The sequence below is a fragment of the Siniperca chuatsi genome, linkage group LG2 (genome assembly GCF_020085105.1).
Source record: "Siniperca chuatsi isolate FFG_IHB_CAS linkage group LG2, ASM2008510v1, whole genome shotgun sequence".
NCBI lineage: Eukaryota > Metazoa > Chordata > Actinopteri > Centrarchiformes > Sinipercidae > Siniperca > Siniperca chuatsi.
In genome coordinates, this window is record NC_058043.1 from 16040245 (window position 1) to 16059071 (window position 18827).

The following is an 18827-nucleotide window of genomic DNA, read 5'->3' on the forward strand; positions in this document are numbered from 1 at the left end:
AAGACTAGATAGATGAAGATTTGCAGACATACGACCAAAGCGAACTGTTTTTTAAATAAAGTAAAAATCTCACCTCGATTTCTCATATCTGCAATACATCAGAGGGCTGTCTGTTCCTAAAAGAAGAGCTGAGACCCTTGAAATGCACTTCAAGTATTTCCTGTCAACAAGAAATATTGTAGATATAGCAGTGCTTTGGTGTCATCTCATCTGTGAATACACTCCCTGATAATTCCTACAACCATGCCTTCTGGGAGAGGCGTTCGGATATGCAAAAAATAAATAAATAAGTAAAGTGTCAGCCCTGCTCCTCCTTGTGCTACATAAAAACCAGGATGTGGCATTATACATACACACACCCAGTGTGAACTAGATGATCAAGTTTCTTTTTTTGACAATGTCAAATATGGGAAGGAGTCCACCAGTAACAGATACTGTTTGTGGTGAACAATGCGGTTTGCAAACAGAAGACTGTGCGTAGTTGGTGAGCAAACAAGCACTTAAAACCTGGAAGAGAATGACACAAAGAGGAGGGAAAAAAAGAAGGCCAAAGGCATCATGTTTCAAATTGGTTCAGTAAACAAAAAAAAAATGTTTAAAGAATCATTGTGTCATTTATCAGTTTTCTATTTGTATGTAAATTTTAGTAAATCCCATATGATGTGTGGAGTTATCTGCATAAAACTGCTGATGCACAAAAAAAAAAAATGCTACAGACTAAAAAGTCAAATGATTTTACTCAAAACCTCACTAAAAACAAATAAATAACAAAAAGGCACAAACACAAAATCTGATAAGAAACTAAAAATGCAATAGAATCAGATGATAAATCAATTTACCTTTCTTTCTTTTTTTAACCTGTGTTTATACAGGACATAAGGCATTAACGTCCATATTAAGAAAAGCAGTGGTCAAGCCCTCGTGTCAGTAAGCATCTACCCTGCTGATCCTTGAACAGCAACTGAGCCTGAGCTTTCACCTGCCTGGAGGGGTCCAAACAAAAACAGCATTTCGCTACAGGCAGTAATGAACTGATGTTATTAAAGTTACTGTGTCATGATCATAAAACAGGACAACAGAACAGTTGACTAGGAATGACTAAGGAATGACTAAGGAATTAAAGCTACTGCGTGGCCATATTCTGACAAATGAACCACACATATACAGATGACAAATTACAGGAAAAACCAGTACAAAATGTCTACAATCCTCTGAACTCTACTGGAGGGATGAACACCATCCTTCTAAAAGATATCCCCTCATTTGGTGTTTTGATGATGGTGCTGGAGAACGCTGTCTGACATGTGGCTCCATTATTTCCTATAGGTGTCCAGCTGGGTTATTATGTAGTGATTGCAAAGGCCATAGTATACTGTATGATTCATTTTCGCACTCAACAAACCATTCAGTGACCCTTTTAAGCATCTGGATTTGTTATGTTTCTCCACCTTTATTCTGGGTTTTCCTTTAATTTGTCAATTTGTATATCACATGAAGTTGAATAAATGCAACTTTATTGAAGAGTATGAGCACAAAACAAACTGAAATATTAAAAGTAGATTTTGACACAGGGCTCCTCTACGAGACTGGCTTTGCCCTGTAGGTAATCCAGATTTGACTATATTAAATTAAGAACACTGAAAGAATTAAAGGACAAAACTTGAAAGCATGTTGAATATTTACAGTAAGTGTGTGCATTAACATTAGATGTTGCTTAGATACAGTAAATGCCATTAAAAGTTTTCCTATGGGACACCTGAAAACTCTTGTAATGAAATGTTAAAATGCATTAAAAAGACACACTAGAGGTGATTTAGGTTGCCGTATTTTTTGTTTTTCGTGTCTGAGCTGAATCTTTCCCCGTCTTTATCTGAACCTTGTCAGTGGCTACATTTTTTAGTGGTCTTCTAGTTTATTTGTCTCTGTGGCCCCTGACACTGACTGTCCAGTTTGTTACCGTAATGACATACTGTATATTACGTTCTGTGTTTAGGCTGTTAGTGTTACATATGAAGGGATTTACATTATAACAGCAGATGTTTACAGCATACTAACTCATGAGGTCTTCAAATTCCTAACATGGTGTAATACTAAAGAGAACCAGCAGGGGGACTATGTGTTCTACTTTTTACTGACCTGAGGGAACATTGTGCATTCAGACCATATAACACTAGGAATAAAATATCCATGTTTTGTTTCTTTTTGGTAAACAATATGCCTGTCCACTTTAGCAGGAATAATGAAACACAGCTTGTTTTAAATGGGCAACATTAGGAAGTGAGTAGTACAAACAATAACATAATTCCTTTCTAATAAAGCAGAGACACTCTTCAGATAAGAGCCAGAAAGAGTGAATTATGCAGGTCATGAGTTCACAGTCCACAGGATGAATATATTTAATAGCTAACATACATATTTCTCAAATATACACCAGAATATAGTGATACACAGTAGTCATTATTAACATCATTCAGACCATCATCAGTAAATCATTAGATGTTGCAATAATACTTGAACTCATAACACTCATATAGGCTGACTGGTGACAACAGATTGATTCCATTGCTATATTTGTTGATCATACAAATGAAGAGAAACCACAGTGAAATGATTTCTGATTGATGATAAATCAGTTTAAGCATCCTATGACACTGATGTTCACATAATAATGTTCACTCGTGGCAAATGTAGCTGTCAAAAGATACCATGCAATCACTCAGCCTAGAAGTCCATTAAAGAGTCAGTGGACTCTGAACTCTACAGCAAATTTATTTTAAGTGGGTTAATGTTAGCATGAAAAGGGAACTATATTTCAAAGGGAACTGGCCAACTGGTATATAGCTGCACTTATTGTGACTATTTTTAGCTGCAAGTCAATTAGGGTGTTTGAAATCATCTGAAATGTCAAATTTCCATGTGATGCTTTATAGCAACTGCTTATTTCATGACTGCTGGATACTGATAGTGCGTTCTCTGACATATTCAGACAGATACTGAATGAATGCAACAATTGCCACTTAATTGCCAATAAATGCAGTAATGCTACAATAAAATGTTTTGTTACATCTTGATTAAATTTGAAGTATGTTTAACCACATTTATGCAAATTATTATTTTTCTGCTGTTACATTATTACATGGCAACTACTTTATTTGTTTCCACAGGTTTTTTTCAGATCTCTCCATTATTTAATCTTGTGTGTTAATGCCCCAATAGCAGATTGTTTACATATTCATTTGTTATTTAACTAGATTCTGGGCATTTTATCATGCCAGAATTAATCATACATTTTTATCCTCAAATTAATTGACAGAGCATTTCATACGACCAGTGAAAACATGAAACATCTGAGCAGTGGAGTGTTGATTCTCAGTGGGATCAGCAGCTCTAGCCTCCTTTTCACATAGCCAGAATTAATTTGATCAAGGGCGTAGTTTTGGTTTCAGAAGTGGGGTAGGCAGAAAAAGTCTTGAAGAGATTCTTCAAGTAAAAGGTATGTGAATGCTATTCCCGGCATTTTGAATATTTACATCAATCTAGAAAACAACAAATTATTATGAAATGTGAAATGGGTCATATCATGTTTTCCAAATGAATGGTAGTCTGATAAACAAAGTAAGAAAGTCCTTGTCATATTCAATTGTAGCATCTTTTTAGGAGAATACTGACTGTGGAAAAACACATATTAAATGGATTTAAACATTCAGAGGAGTTCTCAGTATTTTTTCAGCCCTGAGTAGTGCCTGCAGGTACAACCTCCAACTATCAGAGGGGTCAAGAGGTAGCTTGTATGTAGCCTTAGAGGTGAAACCCAGGGCAAAGAAAGTCCTTAATTACTTACCCCTGCTCTTTAAGCTTCTTGCTGTGAGCACAACATATAAACATTTTTATCACCTCCTCTGTTCTCACATCTGGATTTCGACAGCTGGACAGTAAGAAGACAAGAATACTCTGTTTAGAGAGATTTCGGTGAGTAACTGCAACTGAAAATGTAAAAGGTTTATATCACGGCTACATCAGGGTTATTTTGCCTTAAGAGGCTCCTCCACAGCAACAGAAGAAATGATACAACTGTTTTCACAGGCTTTGTACCTTGGTGTTTAAAATTGGTGAAGTGTTGCTTTAAAAGATCTGGTTAACCCATCAGTGTCATTGATAATACAGATTAAGCTCAATACTTTACATTAGGCATCAAGAAATAACACTCTGACAAGAATTCAAGCCAGATGATGAATACACATACACACAACTGTAACTCAGCAATTAATCGATTAGTCAATCAACAGAAACTTAATCTGCAACTATTTTGATTTTTGATCAATCGTTTAGGTTATTGTTCAAACAAAAAAATCAAACATTTGAGGGTTCCAGCTTCTCAAATGTGATCAATTGTTGATTTTCCTTATATTAAATTATATTAAATTAAATATTTTTGGGGTTTGGACTGTTGTTTGAACAAAACAATACATTTGATGACGTCACCATGGGCTGTAGGAAATCTTTACTGTTTTCGTTTTCTGATGTTGTGTGGACCCATAAACACATATAAATATATATATATATATATATATATATATATATATATATATATATATATATATATATATATATATATATGTATGTATGTATGTATGTATGTATATATATATATATATATATACACAGTCTATGTGTGGACCAAATGAATAATAAATAAATCACACAAATAATCAGAAAACATTACTCGATAATGAACCACACAATTCATCCACAATAAGCTCTTTTTCAGTCATGCGCAGCAGCATCCCGGTCTGAGATTTATTCCAAAAGATCCTGTCACAAGGAAAAAAGGAAGATACAAATGACATGTGATGTGATGAGGAAGGTTACAGCTGTGTCAACTTGTACGGTGGGACGGATGACAGTGAAAGCTACAATCAGGGAAGCCAGACAGCACTGACCTCGTCTGACTCCTCTTCCACTGTGCAGGGCCCCCTGTCGCCATCCTCCTCTGTCACTGCTGAACTCTGATCCTCCATCCGCCTCAGAACCGAGTATCTGTATGTCGCCTCACTGAAATAAAGTGATGTGGTAGACTTAGGCGATGTGTTTTTACTGCACTAAGAATTTTAAATGATCTCGTTAAGGCTCATTAATAAAGTTTGCTTACTTGACTGGGAAGCAGTATTTTCGGATGATCAATACAGCAGCAACGACTGCTGCCAGAGAGACGAAGATCACCGATGCAATAATCCCAGGGTGAAGCCTTAACCCGGCCTAAAAAGACAAATGAATCCAATAAGATCCAACAGTGGGGTAGTTAAAGAGCCCATAAACCTAACAGCTCAATTCATGATGTGTGGCTCAGATAAAAAGATGGGCAGGAGATATGACAGATGAACAGCGTTTGGTTATGGATCACACTGGTGTACAACCAAAAAAAAAAGCTCAACAGCAGGGGTGTGAATCACTGACCAAGCAGGAAAACTGATGCATTTTTGACAATAACTGATCACAAGCCCATATCTTCAAAGTCAGAGCTATGCATAAGATCATAGGTAATGTTAGGAGTAGAGTGAGAACATTAGTCTTTGTAGTGATGATTAGGATTCACATGGAGCACTGCCAAAAAAGTAAAAATCCAACAGGAACAATTAATCACACGGATGAGGAGGTGTCAGATATGAAAAACAATGAAACTGTGATGAGATATGACTGTAGACACAGGTTTTATCACCACACTTGTAACAAATTGACATTATTTTGTCTTTGATTAAGAAATATTATTTGACGACATATAAGAAACATAACACTGTCCAATTTTGTCCTTTAAAGAAGCCAAATCGGTCCAAATTTGTCTATAAGTAGGGGGAAAGTATTCTAAGTTATGAGCATGAAGTTATGAGTTAAGAAGCAGAATCTCCACTACTTATTGTTTGGCCTGTCAATCCCTTATGATACTTTATCTTACTTTATCTTAAGATGCTAAATTACAATGGGTTCTGCAGCTGAAAGGTATCATTCAATGCCAGAATAGTTGCTTCCCAGTAATTCATCAAGCATGCAGTCTGCGCACAGACATGACGCACAGACGCCTGAACCCAAAGTCAGCTACACTAGTAGCTTACAGTAGCCTACTTCCTGAATTTACATGTTAGTCAACTTAGTTATTAGCATTATTACCCTGAAAGTGAGGTGACCTTGGCAACCTGAATGATTCCAGATAGACTGATGACAGATAGATTTGTAAAATAGCGAGTAGTGCGCAATGAAAAGACGATCGTGTATGTAGTGCGGAAATGTTGTAACATGTTTTCCCCACTGAAGTAAATGTGGTGCTTTTATTGCTTTTAATATTGATTATTAAGTGAACACATGGCAAGTGCCTGCTTGCCATGTGTTTACAAATATAAATTACCTGTTGTGCTGACATCCTTGTGAACTTTGTAGAGCCTGGTTAACCAACTTTCATCATACAATGAACAATAAAGCTCAGTACATTATAGCCTATTTGATTAGAATTAAGCCCCAAATTGGTGGGGAAACTTAAATGATTTAATAAAACAGTTGTCAGTCGGACTCTAACAGCGCTGGGTCAACACGCCATGGTTTGTTTACTTCCTAGTTGCTCTCACCTTTTGCGAAAAGCAACATTTCCACGCCTCCTTACAGGAAACGTCATGTGACTTCTGCTTGTGTGTCACATGGCCCTCTAATGCGGCACATTCAAAAAATTTTAAATTTAAAAATACACTCTCAAGTGGCAACATAACGATAAAAAGCCTCATGTTCGACTATTTTTCAGGAAAGGAGCACATTTCAATAGATGATCCCCCATAGCTACATTTCTACAGTCAAGGCACAATTTCTAGAACCACTTTTTGGTGCCACATTCAAATGTTTAATTTTGTGTCTAAATTGTTGAGTTCTGTGTCCAAGATTATGGGACACAATATTTGTTGCTTGAGCTATTGTTTGTTGAATACTGCATATAAACTTGATTATGAAATTATGAACCAATTTCTCTGACAGTTCATAAAGTGTAATTGTGTACACACTCCACATTTCAGTATTTGACCAACGCATTGCCCTCTGACCTGGGCCCAAGTGTGCTGACCGGGCCAACTGGATGCTCAGTCACTGATCCAGTTGGGGTATTGTCTGATTAAAACTACTGAGAATCACAATTAGATAAATCAATGTTATTTTTCCCTTTCTTTTGTTTCATTTTTTTCCTGTCATTGTGAAGCAACAATTCATCTCGGGCTGAAAATGATGAATCAATCTTGTATCAGCCGCTCATCAGGTGTGATCAGTGTTTTGGCGAGACTGATGAAAAGACCTGCCAGCCCCATGAGCTCCCCCGTCTGTTCCTAAAAATTCTAGTTACAGGTTCATCTGAGAATACAATTATTACAACATGGGACAATTGTAATTGTGGGATATCCAACATTTCAAATGCATTCAAAATCAGTCATCTTCTTTTATTGTTTTGGCTTGTTGGGCTATAAAATACGGGCAAGTGCCGCTCTGTCCAACCAGCCTCACCAGGAGACTTTAATTAAAATCCACACATGATATCAGCAGTCATTTCAATTCAAATTTAATTCCAAACAATATATACACACATCAACAGATCTTCAATTACTTTTTTACACAAATGATGATAAATAAAAAACAAAATGACCTATACTGCAATACTAATCCAGGCAAAATTTAAATGTCAGAAATCTTCGTAAAAAGAAGCTCCAGGATGTTCTTTCAAAAGGCTTACATATTCATTTGCTAGCCAAGACTTCTGAAAAGACTCTCTCTACCATCAGATGTGCTACTGAATGGGCAACAACTGAATTCCTTGCAAAAAACATGTATCTGATTTATCTCCTTTACACACTAATATGACACTACTTATGGAGACACAAAGCGTAGTCTCTCAAAAACAAAAGCAGCAACATGGAAAGGGTTTTGTGAATGGGGTATTCATTGCTGATCAATAAGCTAGGCCTAAAAAAAATCCTGAAGCCATTTATCCACTGTAAGTGACTTCTGATTTATTAATTTTGATTCTCTTGAGCTTTGATTCAAGCTAGTTCATAGTACTTCCCCGTCTTTGGATCGAAATAGCAGTTCAGACAAGGATCGTAGAGCAGATTCAAATACTCGTCCTCGTTTTCATTCGCCGTCTCATCCCCTCCTGTAATAATGCAAGAAAATCACTCTGCAAAAACATACATAGATAACAGTGCAACAGTAATTCAAATCAATTCAGTTTGCACAGATAAAAAAAAAGTATAAATGTAAAATGTATATTGTATTTTTTCTTTATGTACAGTAGAATAGCCAAGCCAAATATGAATAAGGGCTTCCTGTATCAGCTGCTACTGGAATGAAATGAGAAGTGTGAGGTGACCTTCAGACTCAGGTGGATTTAAATTTTTTTTGCCGCTGCCATTTTTTCTCTCATCAATCAAGACCTAAGACACCTAGACCCTGTACCACATTATGAAGCTGTAAAGAGATTCCCTGTAATCCCCACTACTTTAAAGCATGAGAATTTAGCTGTTAAACTGACAGGCAGTTAAATGCTAAAAAAGGTTATGGGATGCTTCAGGAGGAACATTTTATCTTATCAGAACTTCAACGACAATAATGAAAACTAATTATAAGACACATTGTGTAAAAAGGTTTAAAAATTATGTTGTAAACTGAAAAGGTTTCATCAATTAACCTTGTGGATGTGTCTAGGGGGTACAGACCTGTAATGAGCCTGTCTCTCTTGACCTATGGAGTTATGTGGAGGACAGAGCGCTCAACTCTCATGGGTTCTTACCCTTAATTAGATACAGTTTCACATGCTCTCCCACCATGCCGAGTGCAGTCTTTGGTGGAAGCTTAACATTTTTCTAAGCTTTGACACCAGTGAATGTTTCCATTAGTTCTATGCATTTGTGCAATTAGTGTGGTTAATGTTAAAGCGTTGTATTGTTTGTTGTGTACCTGGCATTAAAAGGACATAAAAGGATGTCTGGGGGCAAAGGGACCAAATTTGAGGTTACCGTACCTTCGATTAGATTTTCCCGATAGTTCCATGTGTTGCCTGACCTTCTCCGCTGGCTGGGAGGCATAATAGGAGGGCTGAGCACATCCATCCACTCCCTGGAGAGAAGACCATAAAGGCACACAGTCATGACAACACATGCCATTTCACTCACCATCCTACTACTGTACCCTGCACATCAAATTGCCTCTGTATGACATTTTAACAATGAAGTCCCATTATCATGTGCTCCCAGAATCCCAACTAAACTTCCATCGTCCTTGCGCCACTTCTCCTTTACACTTAGCCTCTCCGCCTCACAGTTTTACCTGAAGGATCATTTATTAGATTCTGACTCAAGCTGTGAGTTCCAAGTGTCCACATCTGGCCCAGAGTAGGGTCTTAACCTTGTCTGTGTAAGCAGGACTTCCTTCTATCTGCACATGGGAGAAGTTTGCCCCCAGGGCTTTCTGCCAGAAAGCCTTAATACTTGGTTAGGTTTAGGCACCAAAACTACTTGGTTAGGTTTAGGAAAAAAGAAAGGCAGAAAGCCTTTCTGTCAGAAAGCCCTGAAGGCAAACTTCTCCCACGTGCAGTTTATATTCCCAGTCTGAGAAGTACACAGGCTACAAAAGGACTGGAAGTCCACCGTAGTATTTACAAAGAATACATAGTTACCTATGATAATACTGTACACATTGCCAGAAGGGATTACTTTTCTAAGATCATTACAGAAAACAAAAATAACTCTAACTAGAATATTGTTTTCTACTATTGACAGACTGTTAAATCCTGCCCTCGCCCCTGACCTTCTCAGACAAGCCTCTGCCTCTAGATGTGAGAAATTTACAACTTTCTTTAGCAATAAAATCACAACCATCAGAGCTGGTATTGCTAAAACTGCCGCCGGTGCCTGTGTTCCACCTCGTGAAAGGCAGGCAACCATGAGCAAATTCACCAGCATCTCAACCTCAGAACTTTATAAGATTGTTACTCTGAGCAAACCGTCGTCCTGCTGTCTCCACCCGGTCCCTTCTCCGCTCTTTAGGAGGGTTTTCAATAGTATCTCAAACTCTGTCCTGAAAATATTAACATATCCACAGAAACTGGAGTTTGCCTTGAAGCTTGCAAAACGAAGCATATTCTAGACTGTGGATTTCTAAGCAATTATAGGCCCATATCAAACCGACACCCAGTTCGTAATACTGCAAATATATAAATATCGCAATACCGTCATCAGTGGGCCATAGGCTCAATCACCATTGTGTTACCTCATTTGGCGATAGATAGTGACTTAACAGACATTTATTTAAATGAAAGTCTTCGAAGATTGCCACTTTAAACTAATGAGGATAAGACATTAATTCTATTAGTTGGCCCCAAATCCAAAAGGGATGAGCTGCTTAAAACACTTGGTAATCTGACTCTCTGGATCAAACCAGAAGTAACAAATCTGGGTGTAATTTTAGACTCTGACTTAAGTTTTATGTAAACAAAGCGACCAAGGTGGCATTCTTTCATCTCAGAAACATCGCCAAGGTATGGCCATTCCTGACCCAGCAAGATGCTGAAAAATTTATTATTTCACGCTTTCACTAGACTACTGCAATGCACTTCTTACTTCCTAAAAAGTCCATTAAGAGGCTGCAACTTATTCAGAACTCTGCTGCTAGACTGCTAACAAAAACAAAGAAGAGAGAGCACATCACTCCAGTCTTAGCTACACTGCACTGGCTCCCTGTAGCTTCTAGAATTGATTTGAAAGTCCTTCTACTTGTGTACAAAGCTCTCAACGGCTTAGGACCAGCCTACATCACAGATTCCCTGTTGTTTTATGTTCCTTCACGAGCTCTTAGATCCTCTACTGCTGTTTTTTTAGTTACTCAAAACTCCACCAAAAAGAAAATTGGAGATGCAGCTTTTTTCAGCTATGCTCCCAACCCTACCCAAAGATATTAGAGAGGCAAGCTCTGTTGAAAATTTTCAACAGCACTTAAAAACATCTCTTTAACCTAGCCTTTTTCTAGCACCACTTCTTATCATGTGCATGCTTCATATGGGAGTCCCACATGCTGTTTTTAAATGACCTTTTATGCCTTTAAATGTCTTTCTTTGATCTTTCAAATGGCTTGCTTTCTCTGCAACACTAAGCACCTTATCCTGTTTTTATTCCTTTTTAAATGTAAAGCACTTGAGGCTGCGTGTTTTTTATGAAAGGTGCTGTATAAATAGAGCTTATTATTATTATAACTATACATCAATCATTTTCCAGTAAAGTCAAACACTGCTCTTTTAGTATGGCGCAACAGATTAGAGGAAGAGAAAAAATGCCACAAGATGAATTATTACTTGGAAGCACCGCAAGATTAATTTGTTAAACACAATTCATAATCATTTTAGGCTATACATCAGTTGCATAGTTGCAATCATCCATTTACATCTTTTGCCTCAGGACATAACATCTCATAAGAGCACATCATAGCATGTTTAATGAGGAACTATTATCGTCTTCTGTGCAATATTCAACTAACAGCAGGCAATGCAAATGCTCTCGGCTTGGTCTGTCTCACCATCAAGAACTGCAATGATTGATAATGTCACTCTCTCTGAAAACAAAATACATCACTAACTGCAATATAAAATGTTTGGTAAGCACATGCACAATTGACAAATTCTTGACATGTTAATACTTTCAGCAGGCTACGTTCAAAACATTTACAATTCTAGTATTTTATCTAATTAACTTTACTGTTGTAGACTTAGCAGGATGTTGGTTTTAATGGGTGCCAATGAATATTCCTTGTCATTATTACAGTAAATACTGTAATAACGTAGGTACAGTACATCTACCTTTAGTGATATGGTATCTGGAACTAACTGCACCAGTGAAGTAAAAATACCAAAGATGCCAATGCTACCTTAAAGAACTGTTTAATAGTATGTCAAATAAACAATATCGTAACACCTATATGAAATAGTAAGGTGAAATGCACAGCTTTCAGTAGAATCATAGTTGAAATAAGCTTATATGTACATGTTTAAGCACTATGGTTACCATAGATGAAATTCATCCCTGTGAAAATATAAGACCATATGCCTTTAAAGCGATCAGGCACACTATCCCTACTGAAGCTCTGATTTTTCTTTCTAACAAAGGCATTTACTGCATAACACCCCTTTGACTGTGTGATAGGCAGGAGCATCGTACAAATGTTAATGGAGGCAATTTTCAAGGACAAAGGCCTCTGCTACAGAGCCACAAATTGGACTTCAAATTGTTCAAAGGGACTTGGCTAGAGTGATTAAATTCTTTCCTAAAGAACCTGTGATAAAGAGAATAAATTAGTTTGATTTCATTTGAGCTGTTTTTCAAGTCTACTGTTTTTGCACAGCGGTGAAGTATATTGAAATAAAGCTTTCCAAATATCTCCCAATGAAACAGTATCAAAGCAACTCTGTTTGTCTGACATACTGGCAATTGTACTGAATTTCACAGTTGTGTTTATTGTAAAACAATTGAATTGCTACTCATGGTCTCTCTGATAGCCTAATTTGTGGTTTCACATTTAGAATGCCAGCCAAAGGCAGTCACAAGTATCACACGCAAAGGAACATGTTAAAAATGCTAGAAAAGCCCTGCCAACATCAAGCACAGCAACAGGAGCATTTTAGCTGTCAAGAAAACTGTAGCTCTCAACAGCGAGGAAGCCTTGCAGTGATGCCAGGATACTCAAAAAACACCATGATAGAATTCACTGTAAGGGTGTCTCAGAATGCAATGCCTAAAAGAAAAGGAGCAGAAAACAATGACAAATCCTGTGCAGCTGCTCTTCAATATGTAAATCAAGGCTTGCTTCGAAGTCTAATTTCAGTAAGTACAGCTGCGGATGCTGTAGTGCTGTGTGAGACAAGACGGGGAGTATGTTTGAGGTGACTGTCAATAGTAATATTAATTTCAGTGGACATTTAACCAAACAGCATAACCTCGCTCAATATGTAAACAGCCCCAGAACATGTTAGCACTGAAATATGACCCACAAAAAAGCAAAGATTGTTCCTGCGTGTCCCCACTGTTGATCAGATTAATTTAGATTATAATAAATTTCACTTTTTTAAACCACAATAACACCTGGTGAAATATGTCAATACAGATGTCCACACCAGCCTATCTTGCTTTTCATCAATAAATCAAAAGTGTTAGAGAGGAGGTGGTTGCATAATTTGAGTAGCAGAACTATGATGCAATCCCTTTGTCTTGTTTTGTAACATGCCGAATGGTTGTGTGTACACCCACAAAGAGATGGAGATGTGCAGAGATGGGGCTCTGCATCAGCGGGCAGTGGGGTGATGCAGGGTCTCCAGAAGCCTCTGAGGGGGAACCAGGGGATCGATCCATATACTGCAATGGTCGGGTCTTGAGATGGATATGTAGTGCTTGCAAGCCAGCTTCAGATACTGCCCAGAATTCAGATTGCACTATATACTGTACTATGCTCTCAATGTAAATGTGTGATATTGTATTATTAATGATAGTATTGAAGTGTTTCTTCTCCCTCGTCCTCTGATTTAACATATTAAACCTGCCTCCAAGAGCCTTAACTCTGAGCTATTTTCCCTCTCAGGAACATTACAAAAAACTGTACATAATTTTATTTCATCTTGCCTTGAAAACTACAAAGCCCATTTAACTTCCTTTAAAAGGAAAAAAAAAATCCACTCTCAGATTCTCTTTCACTGCTACATAACAACGATCTGTAATGTTCAACACACGAGGATATTTTCAGATGAAGTGTTGTAACTGACCTTTTTAATGTACTCACTTTCTCTCATTTCACTTTGTCAACCTCTAGTTCATTTGGTGGTTTCCTAGGTTTTCTGGGCTACATAATACTGCATTGTATATGCCTGAAGTTGAAATCGGATCCACTTTCCCAAATATTTAAAATAGCAGTTATAAGTTATTCTACCTCCTCCAGTTATATAAGCCCATTCATCAATATGTTTTCTGTTTCTGTTTCACTCTGCTTTTCACCTGTACGCAGGTAAAACAAGGTGGGACATGTCTTGTGGCTGCTTGGCATTATAAACTACTGAGGATTTTTCCTTGTATGGCTGCTGAAAGTCAGTGCTAAATGGTGAGTCTAACCCATGCTGATTTGCTGATTGATTTTTAAGGACCAAAAACTTTATGCTTACCATTCATTGTCTGGTAGATAGAAATTGCCTGACAAGCACAATAATAAGTGAGAAATAATCTGTACTTGTGAAAATGACAACAGCAGTTAAGGGAGAAGAAAACTACAGTACCTGGCACACTCTCAATTTATTTATACTGATCCATGAGCGAGATAAGCCCCAGTCTGCATATCTATCTGACAGTTGACATTTAGCCTTAATTCTGCAGTCACTGGTTACCATCTGATTATGAATTTCAGGGTGAGTTCCATGTGCATGCAGCCAAATACAAATACCGGCTACATAAGGCCATTTTTTTTCAGGCAATATATGAAGTACATCAGTGTGGCTTGCAATTTTCTCAACTATTATCTCTCAAAAAGAGGTTAGGTTTTTGGAAACAGCATGTCAGTTTTTTTTAAAGAAAACAAGTCTATTCATAGCCTGACCATCTTGCACAGTACATAAGAGTGTGCAAAACACATGCAAATGTGTGGTATCACTACACAAGAGTTTTGTTTCTATTCTTAGACTGTTGACCTTGTCTTGTAGTATATATTTTATTATAAATTTACAAATTTGGAGCTCAGCAAAGTTTTGTTACAAATGTGTGTGACACGTGCTTGCATACCTGGGGTTCGATTGCAGGAGGGGGTTCATTTCCTTCTGATAGTGGTGACCCTGATTAGCTGGCTGGATCAGCAATATAAGGAAAAAGTCAAAGGTTGTGTTAAAAATGTCACCAAATACTCAAGTCCTTACAAAATGTTTCCAAAAATTCTTACTTATTATTACAGAGACATATGAAAATGTACATTCTATTTCTTTCTATGCTTATCTATGAATAAATCTACTGCAGCTTAGCCAGAGAAGTTAACTGTGTCATCATGCCACTTTATAATTTCTCAAGCATCACTCAGGTTTAAATGCAGGGTGAGGAGCAGCATGACTTTTGTGGAGAGACCACAATCCAGAACATCACCTCAGTTGCCCAATATCACATACATTGCCTCATTGAAATCTACAGGCAAGCAGTAACAACATCACCATATCAAGCCCAAGCTAGACTTTCGCATTTTTCACAAAAACCTTAGCACAACCACAAATTGAGCTTAAAGCTTGGGTTTATGGAAATCCGCATGCAGCCTGTTCAGTTCAAGACAAAAACCCCTCTTCTATGTTGTGTGCCATGCTAACTGGCCGATAAGTCAAGTATGAAAAATCACAGCCTTTCTGGCAGAGAAGAGAAAAACACAAAAGAAAAAAGGAGAGTGCAAGATGCAGAAAACATGGGTGAAAAATGAAGGGTGACCAAACCAAGATCAAGGGAGCTGTAAAATCGTATAATCTGTTCAGAAATGTAGATGTACTCTAACCGTTGAAGGGTAACAAAGGATTGGAGCTGGGTTGTATTTGTGATTGGGGCCTTTTAAAACACTAACAGCTACATTCTTTGTGAGCTGTGAGTATAAGAGACTTTTAACTGAGGTAGAAGATAAGAATGGTTTCACTTTCAATATATAGTAATATTCATCTGTAAGAAACACAAGTACATTACCCTCTCAATCTCCATTACTCTCCAGACCGTATTATAGCCTCAGGAGGCTATTTAAGTCTAGTGCCTGCTTAAAGGCTATTACATTACATGACGTTGATGAAGAAGCAGTCATGTTGAAGCTGTAGTCCTTGTACTGCTAAAGTAAATTTTAGCTATCTGTGTGCTCCAGTGCCTTCTGTATTTAATCCTCTGCTAAAAATAAGACGGTACCTAAAATTGTACCCTGTAGAATTCTGCAGGTAATGTGGTCTGATGATGATGAGTTACCTGTAAGGTGATGGCGAATATTCTTTTGGGGAGGTAGGAGCAGAACCATTTCTGTACTTTATCTGTAATATTGAACCCAGTGCCTCATCATCATTTAAACTTACATGAAGTACAGAATCAAAGGGAACGCTTAGGTCTAAAATAATTAGAAGTACATCTGCTGCCAACAGAAGTACATTACTTACTTTGAACAGACATCACCTCTTAATCCAACAGCAAAATGTGGTCAGAGTGAACACAGCTGCACTGGCTGCCTGTAGCTGCAGAGTCAGTGTGATGACTTGCCTGAAAGACTACCTGCTGTACAGTGGCTAAGAGGTCGCTACACACCAAGTATGGCCAAGTATGTGCATCATCTGTTATCCTGCATGCTGGGTCAAATGACGCTACACCAATCAGAAAACCTAAAAGAGCTTGTCTGCCCTCTGTTATGGAGACATAAAACTCAGCAGAAACCTTTGGTTCAAAACATATGGTTATAAATATGCTGCACAGCATTTCTGGGCTGCACAGACATGTTTGGCAATGATGTTCAACAAAACAGTGCTAGTGTCAGATAATTTATTTTTAACATCCATCTTACTGCCTTATTTATCAAGACAGTTTCCAGGTGATGGCTGATGATGGCTTCTGTATATGCTATTTCCTATTGTTCACCCCCCATTGTGCAACTGCCCTGGCAGCATTGCAGGCTGAGCAGTACATTAGTGAATCAGACCTATCACTTCCTCTTAATACTATTTCCCCCTCTTAACACATCTAATATTAACAACACTCCCTTGATTTTAAGAAATATCTTGGACTAAGCTAAATGTAAGGAGCTTGCTTCCAAAATTGGACTTTTGTTATTAAGTGAAACTACACCAGACAGACCTCACAGAAACCTGGCTCAATGCCAGTGTTCAAATAAAGGACATGAATTGTTATATGTAGAGAGTTGTTTCACTGTACAATTACTTACATTTTCTTAAAATCTTTGACTATGTTGCTCTGACTGTATGTGCTAGGAGAAATACTCATAATTAATTCCATATTATATTTACCACCCATTTTGGGAACTTATGGTCAACCTAACTTGGAAAAAAAGGGTGAGTACCAGATTCATATTTTTCTAATACATTTACCCTTATTGCTGCCAATCATGCTCTGTGTAAAACATTTAGAATAAAGAAATAGATAATATTCCTGGTTTTCTTCTTCTTGCTCTTGCTGTTGGAAAGAAAAAGATATACTGTAATGATCTACTGCGAGAGCTTTTGGCACAAACACTGACTGACAGAAGCATCGTCTTTATATGGAAAACTAAATCTGACAATTATCTACTCTAATTTTTAAGGTGCTATCATATATTCTGTTATTTCATTTAGTAAAATTGTTAAAACATTTTGAGATTGGATTGAGTCCCTCTGTCATGGTACAGCTGTACCACTCCTAGTGTCTCTGTTGTCTGTTTGTCCCCTGTCGGTTGCCCTCCTGTGTTTGTCTGTGTATGTGTGTGCTGGCGGGGCGTGAACCTCCACTCAGAATCTGACACACCTGCTACTCACCTGTTCTCTATCCACCTCTCTATCAAGACCATGCAGTATATCTACCTGGCTCTTCGCACCAGTTTATACTAGTGGTACAATGGTGTGGTTTCTGATCTTGTATTGTAGAAAGTTTTCCTGCATGTTTCCAGATCCCTCGACTAATCCTCTGAGTCCTTGTGTTCAGGTTCACTCCTCAAACCGACACCTGCTTCCGATCTATTCACCGGCTCTTCAGAAGCTTCTCACCACGGGTTCACCTTGCTCCACTTCAGCCAGCTGTTGTCGCGCTGCCTATCTGATCTCACCAGCTACACTCCAGCCAGCCGTCCTCGCCCAGTCTACCTGTGCTCACGGACTGTCTGCATCAGCCTGGGAATCATCCTCGCTTCACAGAGCTTCCTTCCACACACCTAGTTACTCTTTCAACTTGTTCGTGCTATAAACAAAGGACTGACCACTTTAACTCTGTCTTCGAGTCTTGCTTTTGGGTCCAGAATCTCTGTAGATTATAACACCTTCACAGTGCTTTTTCACAGTTAAAAAAAAACTCTGATTCTGACATCTGTAGCTCTTACTACAGTCATGAGCCCTCAAGAAGTAAGAGATGACTGTCATATTTCTACTTGGGGGGGGGGCTTCCAAAGGTTGAAACTCTGTGTGTGAAAGCTTGAAATCTAATAAAAAGGTTCTGTGAGACTGAAACTAAGTTTTGAAGGCTTTCATAATGTTTTGATAGGCTGAAAAAAATTTTAAAATCTCTGCAAACATTTTGTATTTGAGTTTTCATTCTTCACAACTGCAGCTCTCTTTTTACAGCGTTTCTCCAAAAATTTCCGGAGTTTCAAATTTGTCACTGTTCTCCCAGTGTATTAGTCTGTTTTCCAGGTTTGAAACATTGTAAATGGTGATCTGAAAACTGGTGCGCAATGGGAATTGCGCAATGGGAATTTTTTTTTGAAATGTTGAAACTTGAGTTTCCAAAGGCTGAATCTTTATTTTGAAACTTCTGCGAATGTACATTTGCACTCGTATTGCACACTGTTCTTTCAGAGCTAAGTTTACAATACCCACTTTACAGAGATCTGCCCACACAGTTGCAAGCTTGCAAGTCACGTGACTTCTGGCAGCGTTGTCTCACAGCTCTGGTGTGAAACTTTGAAACATCCTGGAGGCATGGACGTCGAATATAATCTGCAGTAGATAACCAGTTAACTAGTGCCTGCCACAGGCACTGCTCTGGGACAGCCAGACAGCACAGCGAACCTGTGCGTGTCAGTCATTG

The 18827-nt window shown here is 38.1% G+C and overlaps 2 protein-coding genes and 1 long non-coding RNA gene across 5 annotated transcripts in view; 1 reads left to right on the top strand and 2 right to left on the bottom strand.

The window, feature by feature from the left end:
- Positions 1-2371: 2371 nt before the first annotated feature.
- On the bottom strand, positions 2372-6628 carry LOC122866738 (sortilin-like). Its single transcript, XM_044176778.1, has 4 exons — positions 6398-6628; positions 5150-5256; positions 4941-5052; positions 2372-4812 (listed from the first exon to the last, which is right to left on the bottom strand). The coding sequence occupies exons 1-4, from the start codon at positions 6410-6412 to the stop codon at positions 4798-4800; spliced, it is 249 nt and encodes an 82-aa protein (XP_044032713.1). The 5' UTR covers positions 6413-6628; the 3' UTR covers positions 2372-4797.
- Positions 6629-7566: 938 nt separating this feature from the next.
- The window catches only part of cfap20dc (CFAP20 domain containing), a 37881-nt gene continuing 26620 nt past the window's right edge, over positions 7567-18827 (bottom strand). For all 3 annotated transcript variants that reach the window (XM_044174373.1, XM_044174390.1, XM_044174382.1), the window contains exons 15-17: positions 14823-14884; positions 9041-9135; positions 7567-8173 (exon numbers count right to left, since the gene is read on the bottom strand). In XM_044174373.1, coding sequence (XP_044030308.1) covers positions 8061-8173; positions 9041-9135; positions 14823-14884 — 270 coding nt within the window. In that variant the 3' untranslated portion in view covers positions 7567-8060. The remainder of the gene's footprint in view (positions 8174-9040; positions 9136-14822; positions 14885-18827) is intronic.
- LOC122865667 lies at positions 9548-18251 on the top strand. Its single transcript, XR_006375519.1, has 2 exons — positions 9548-14151; positions 17730-18251. It is a non-coding gene; the product is annotated as an uncharacterized LOC122865667 (long non-coding RNA).

What these genes read in the sequence shown, in the direction of transcription:
- LOC122866738 (XM_044176778.1), bottom strand. An exon ending in AAATACTGCTTCCCAGTCAA is followed by an intron (nt 5,053 to 5,149) that starts GTAAGCAAACTT and finishes ACTTTATTTCAG; the next exon opens with TGAGGCGACATACAGATACT.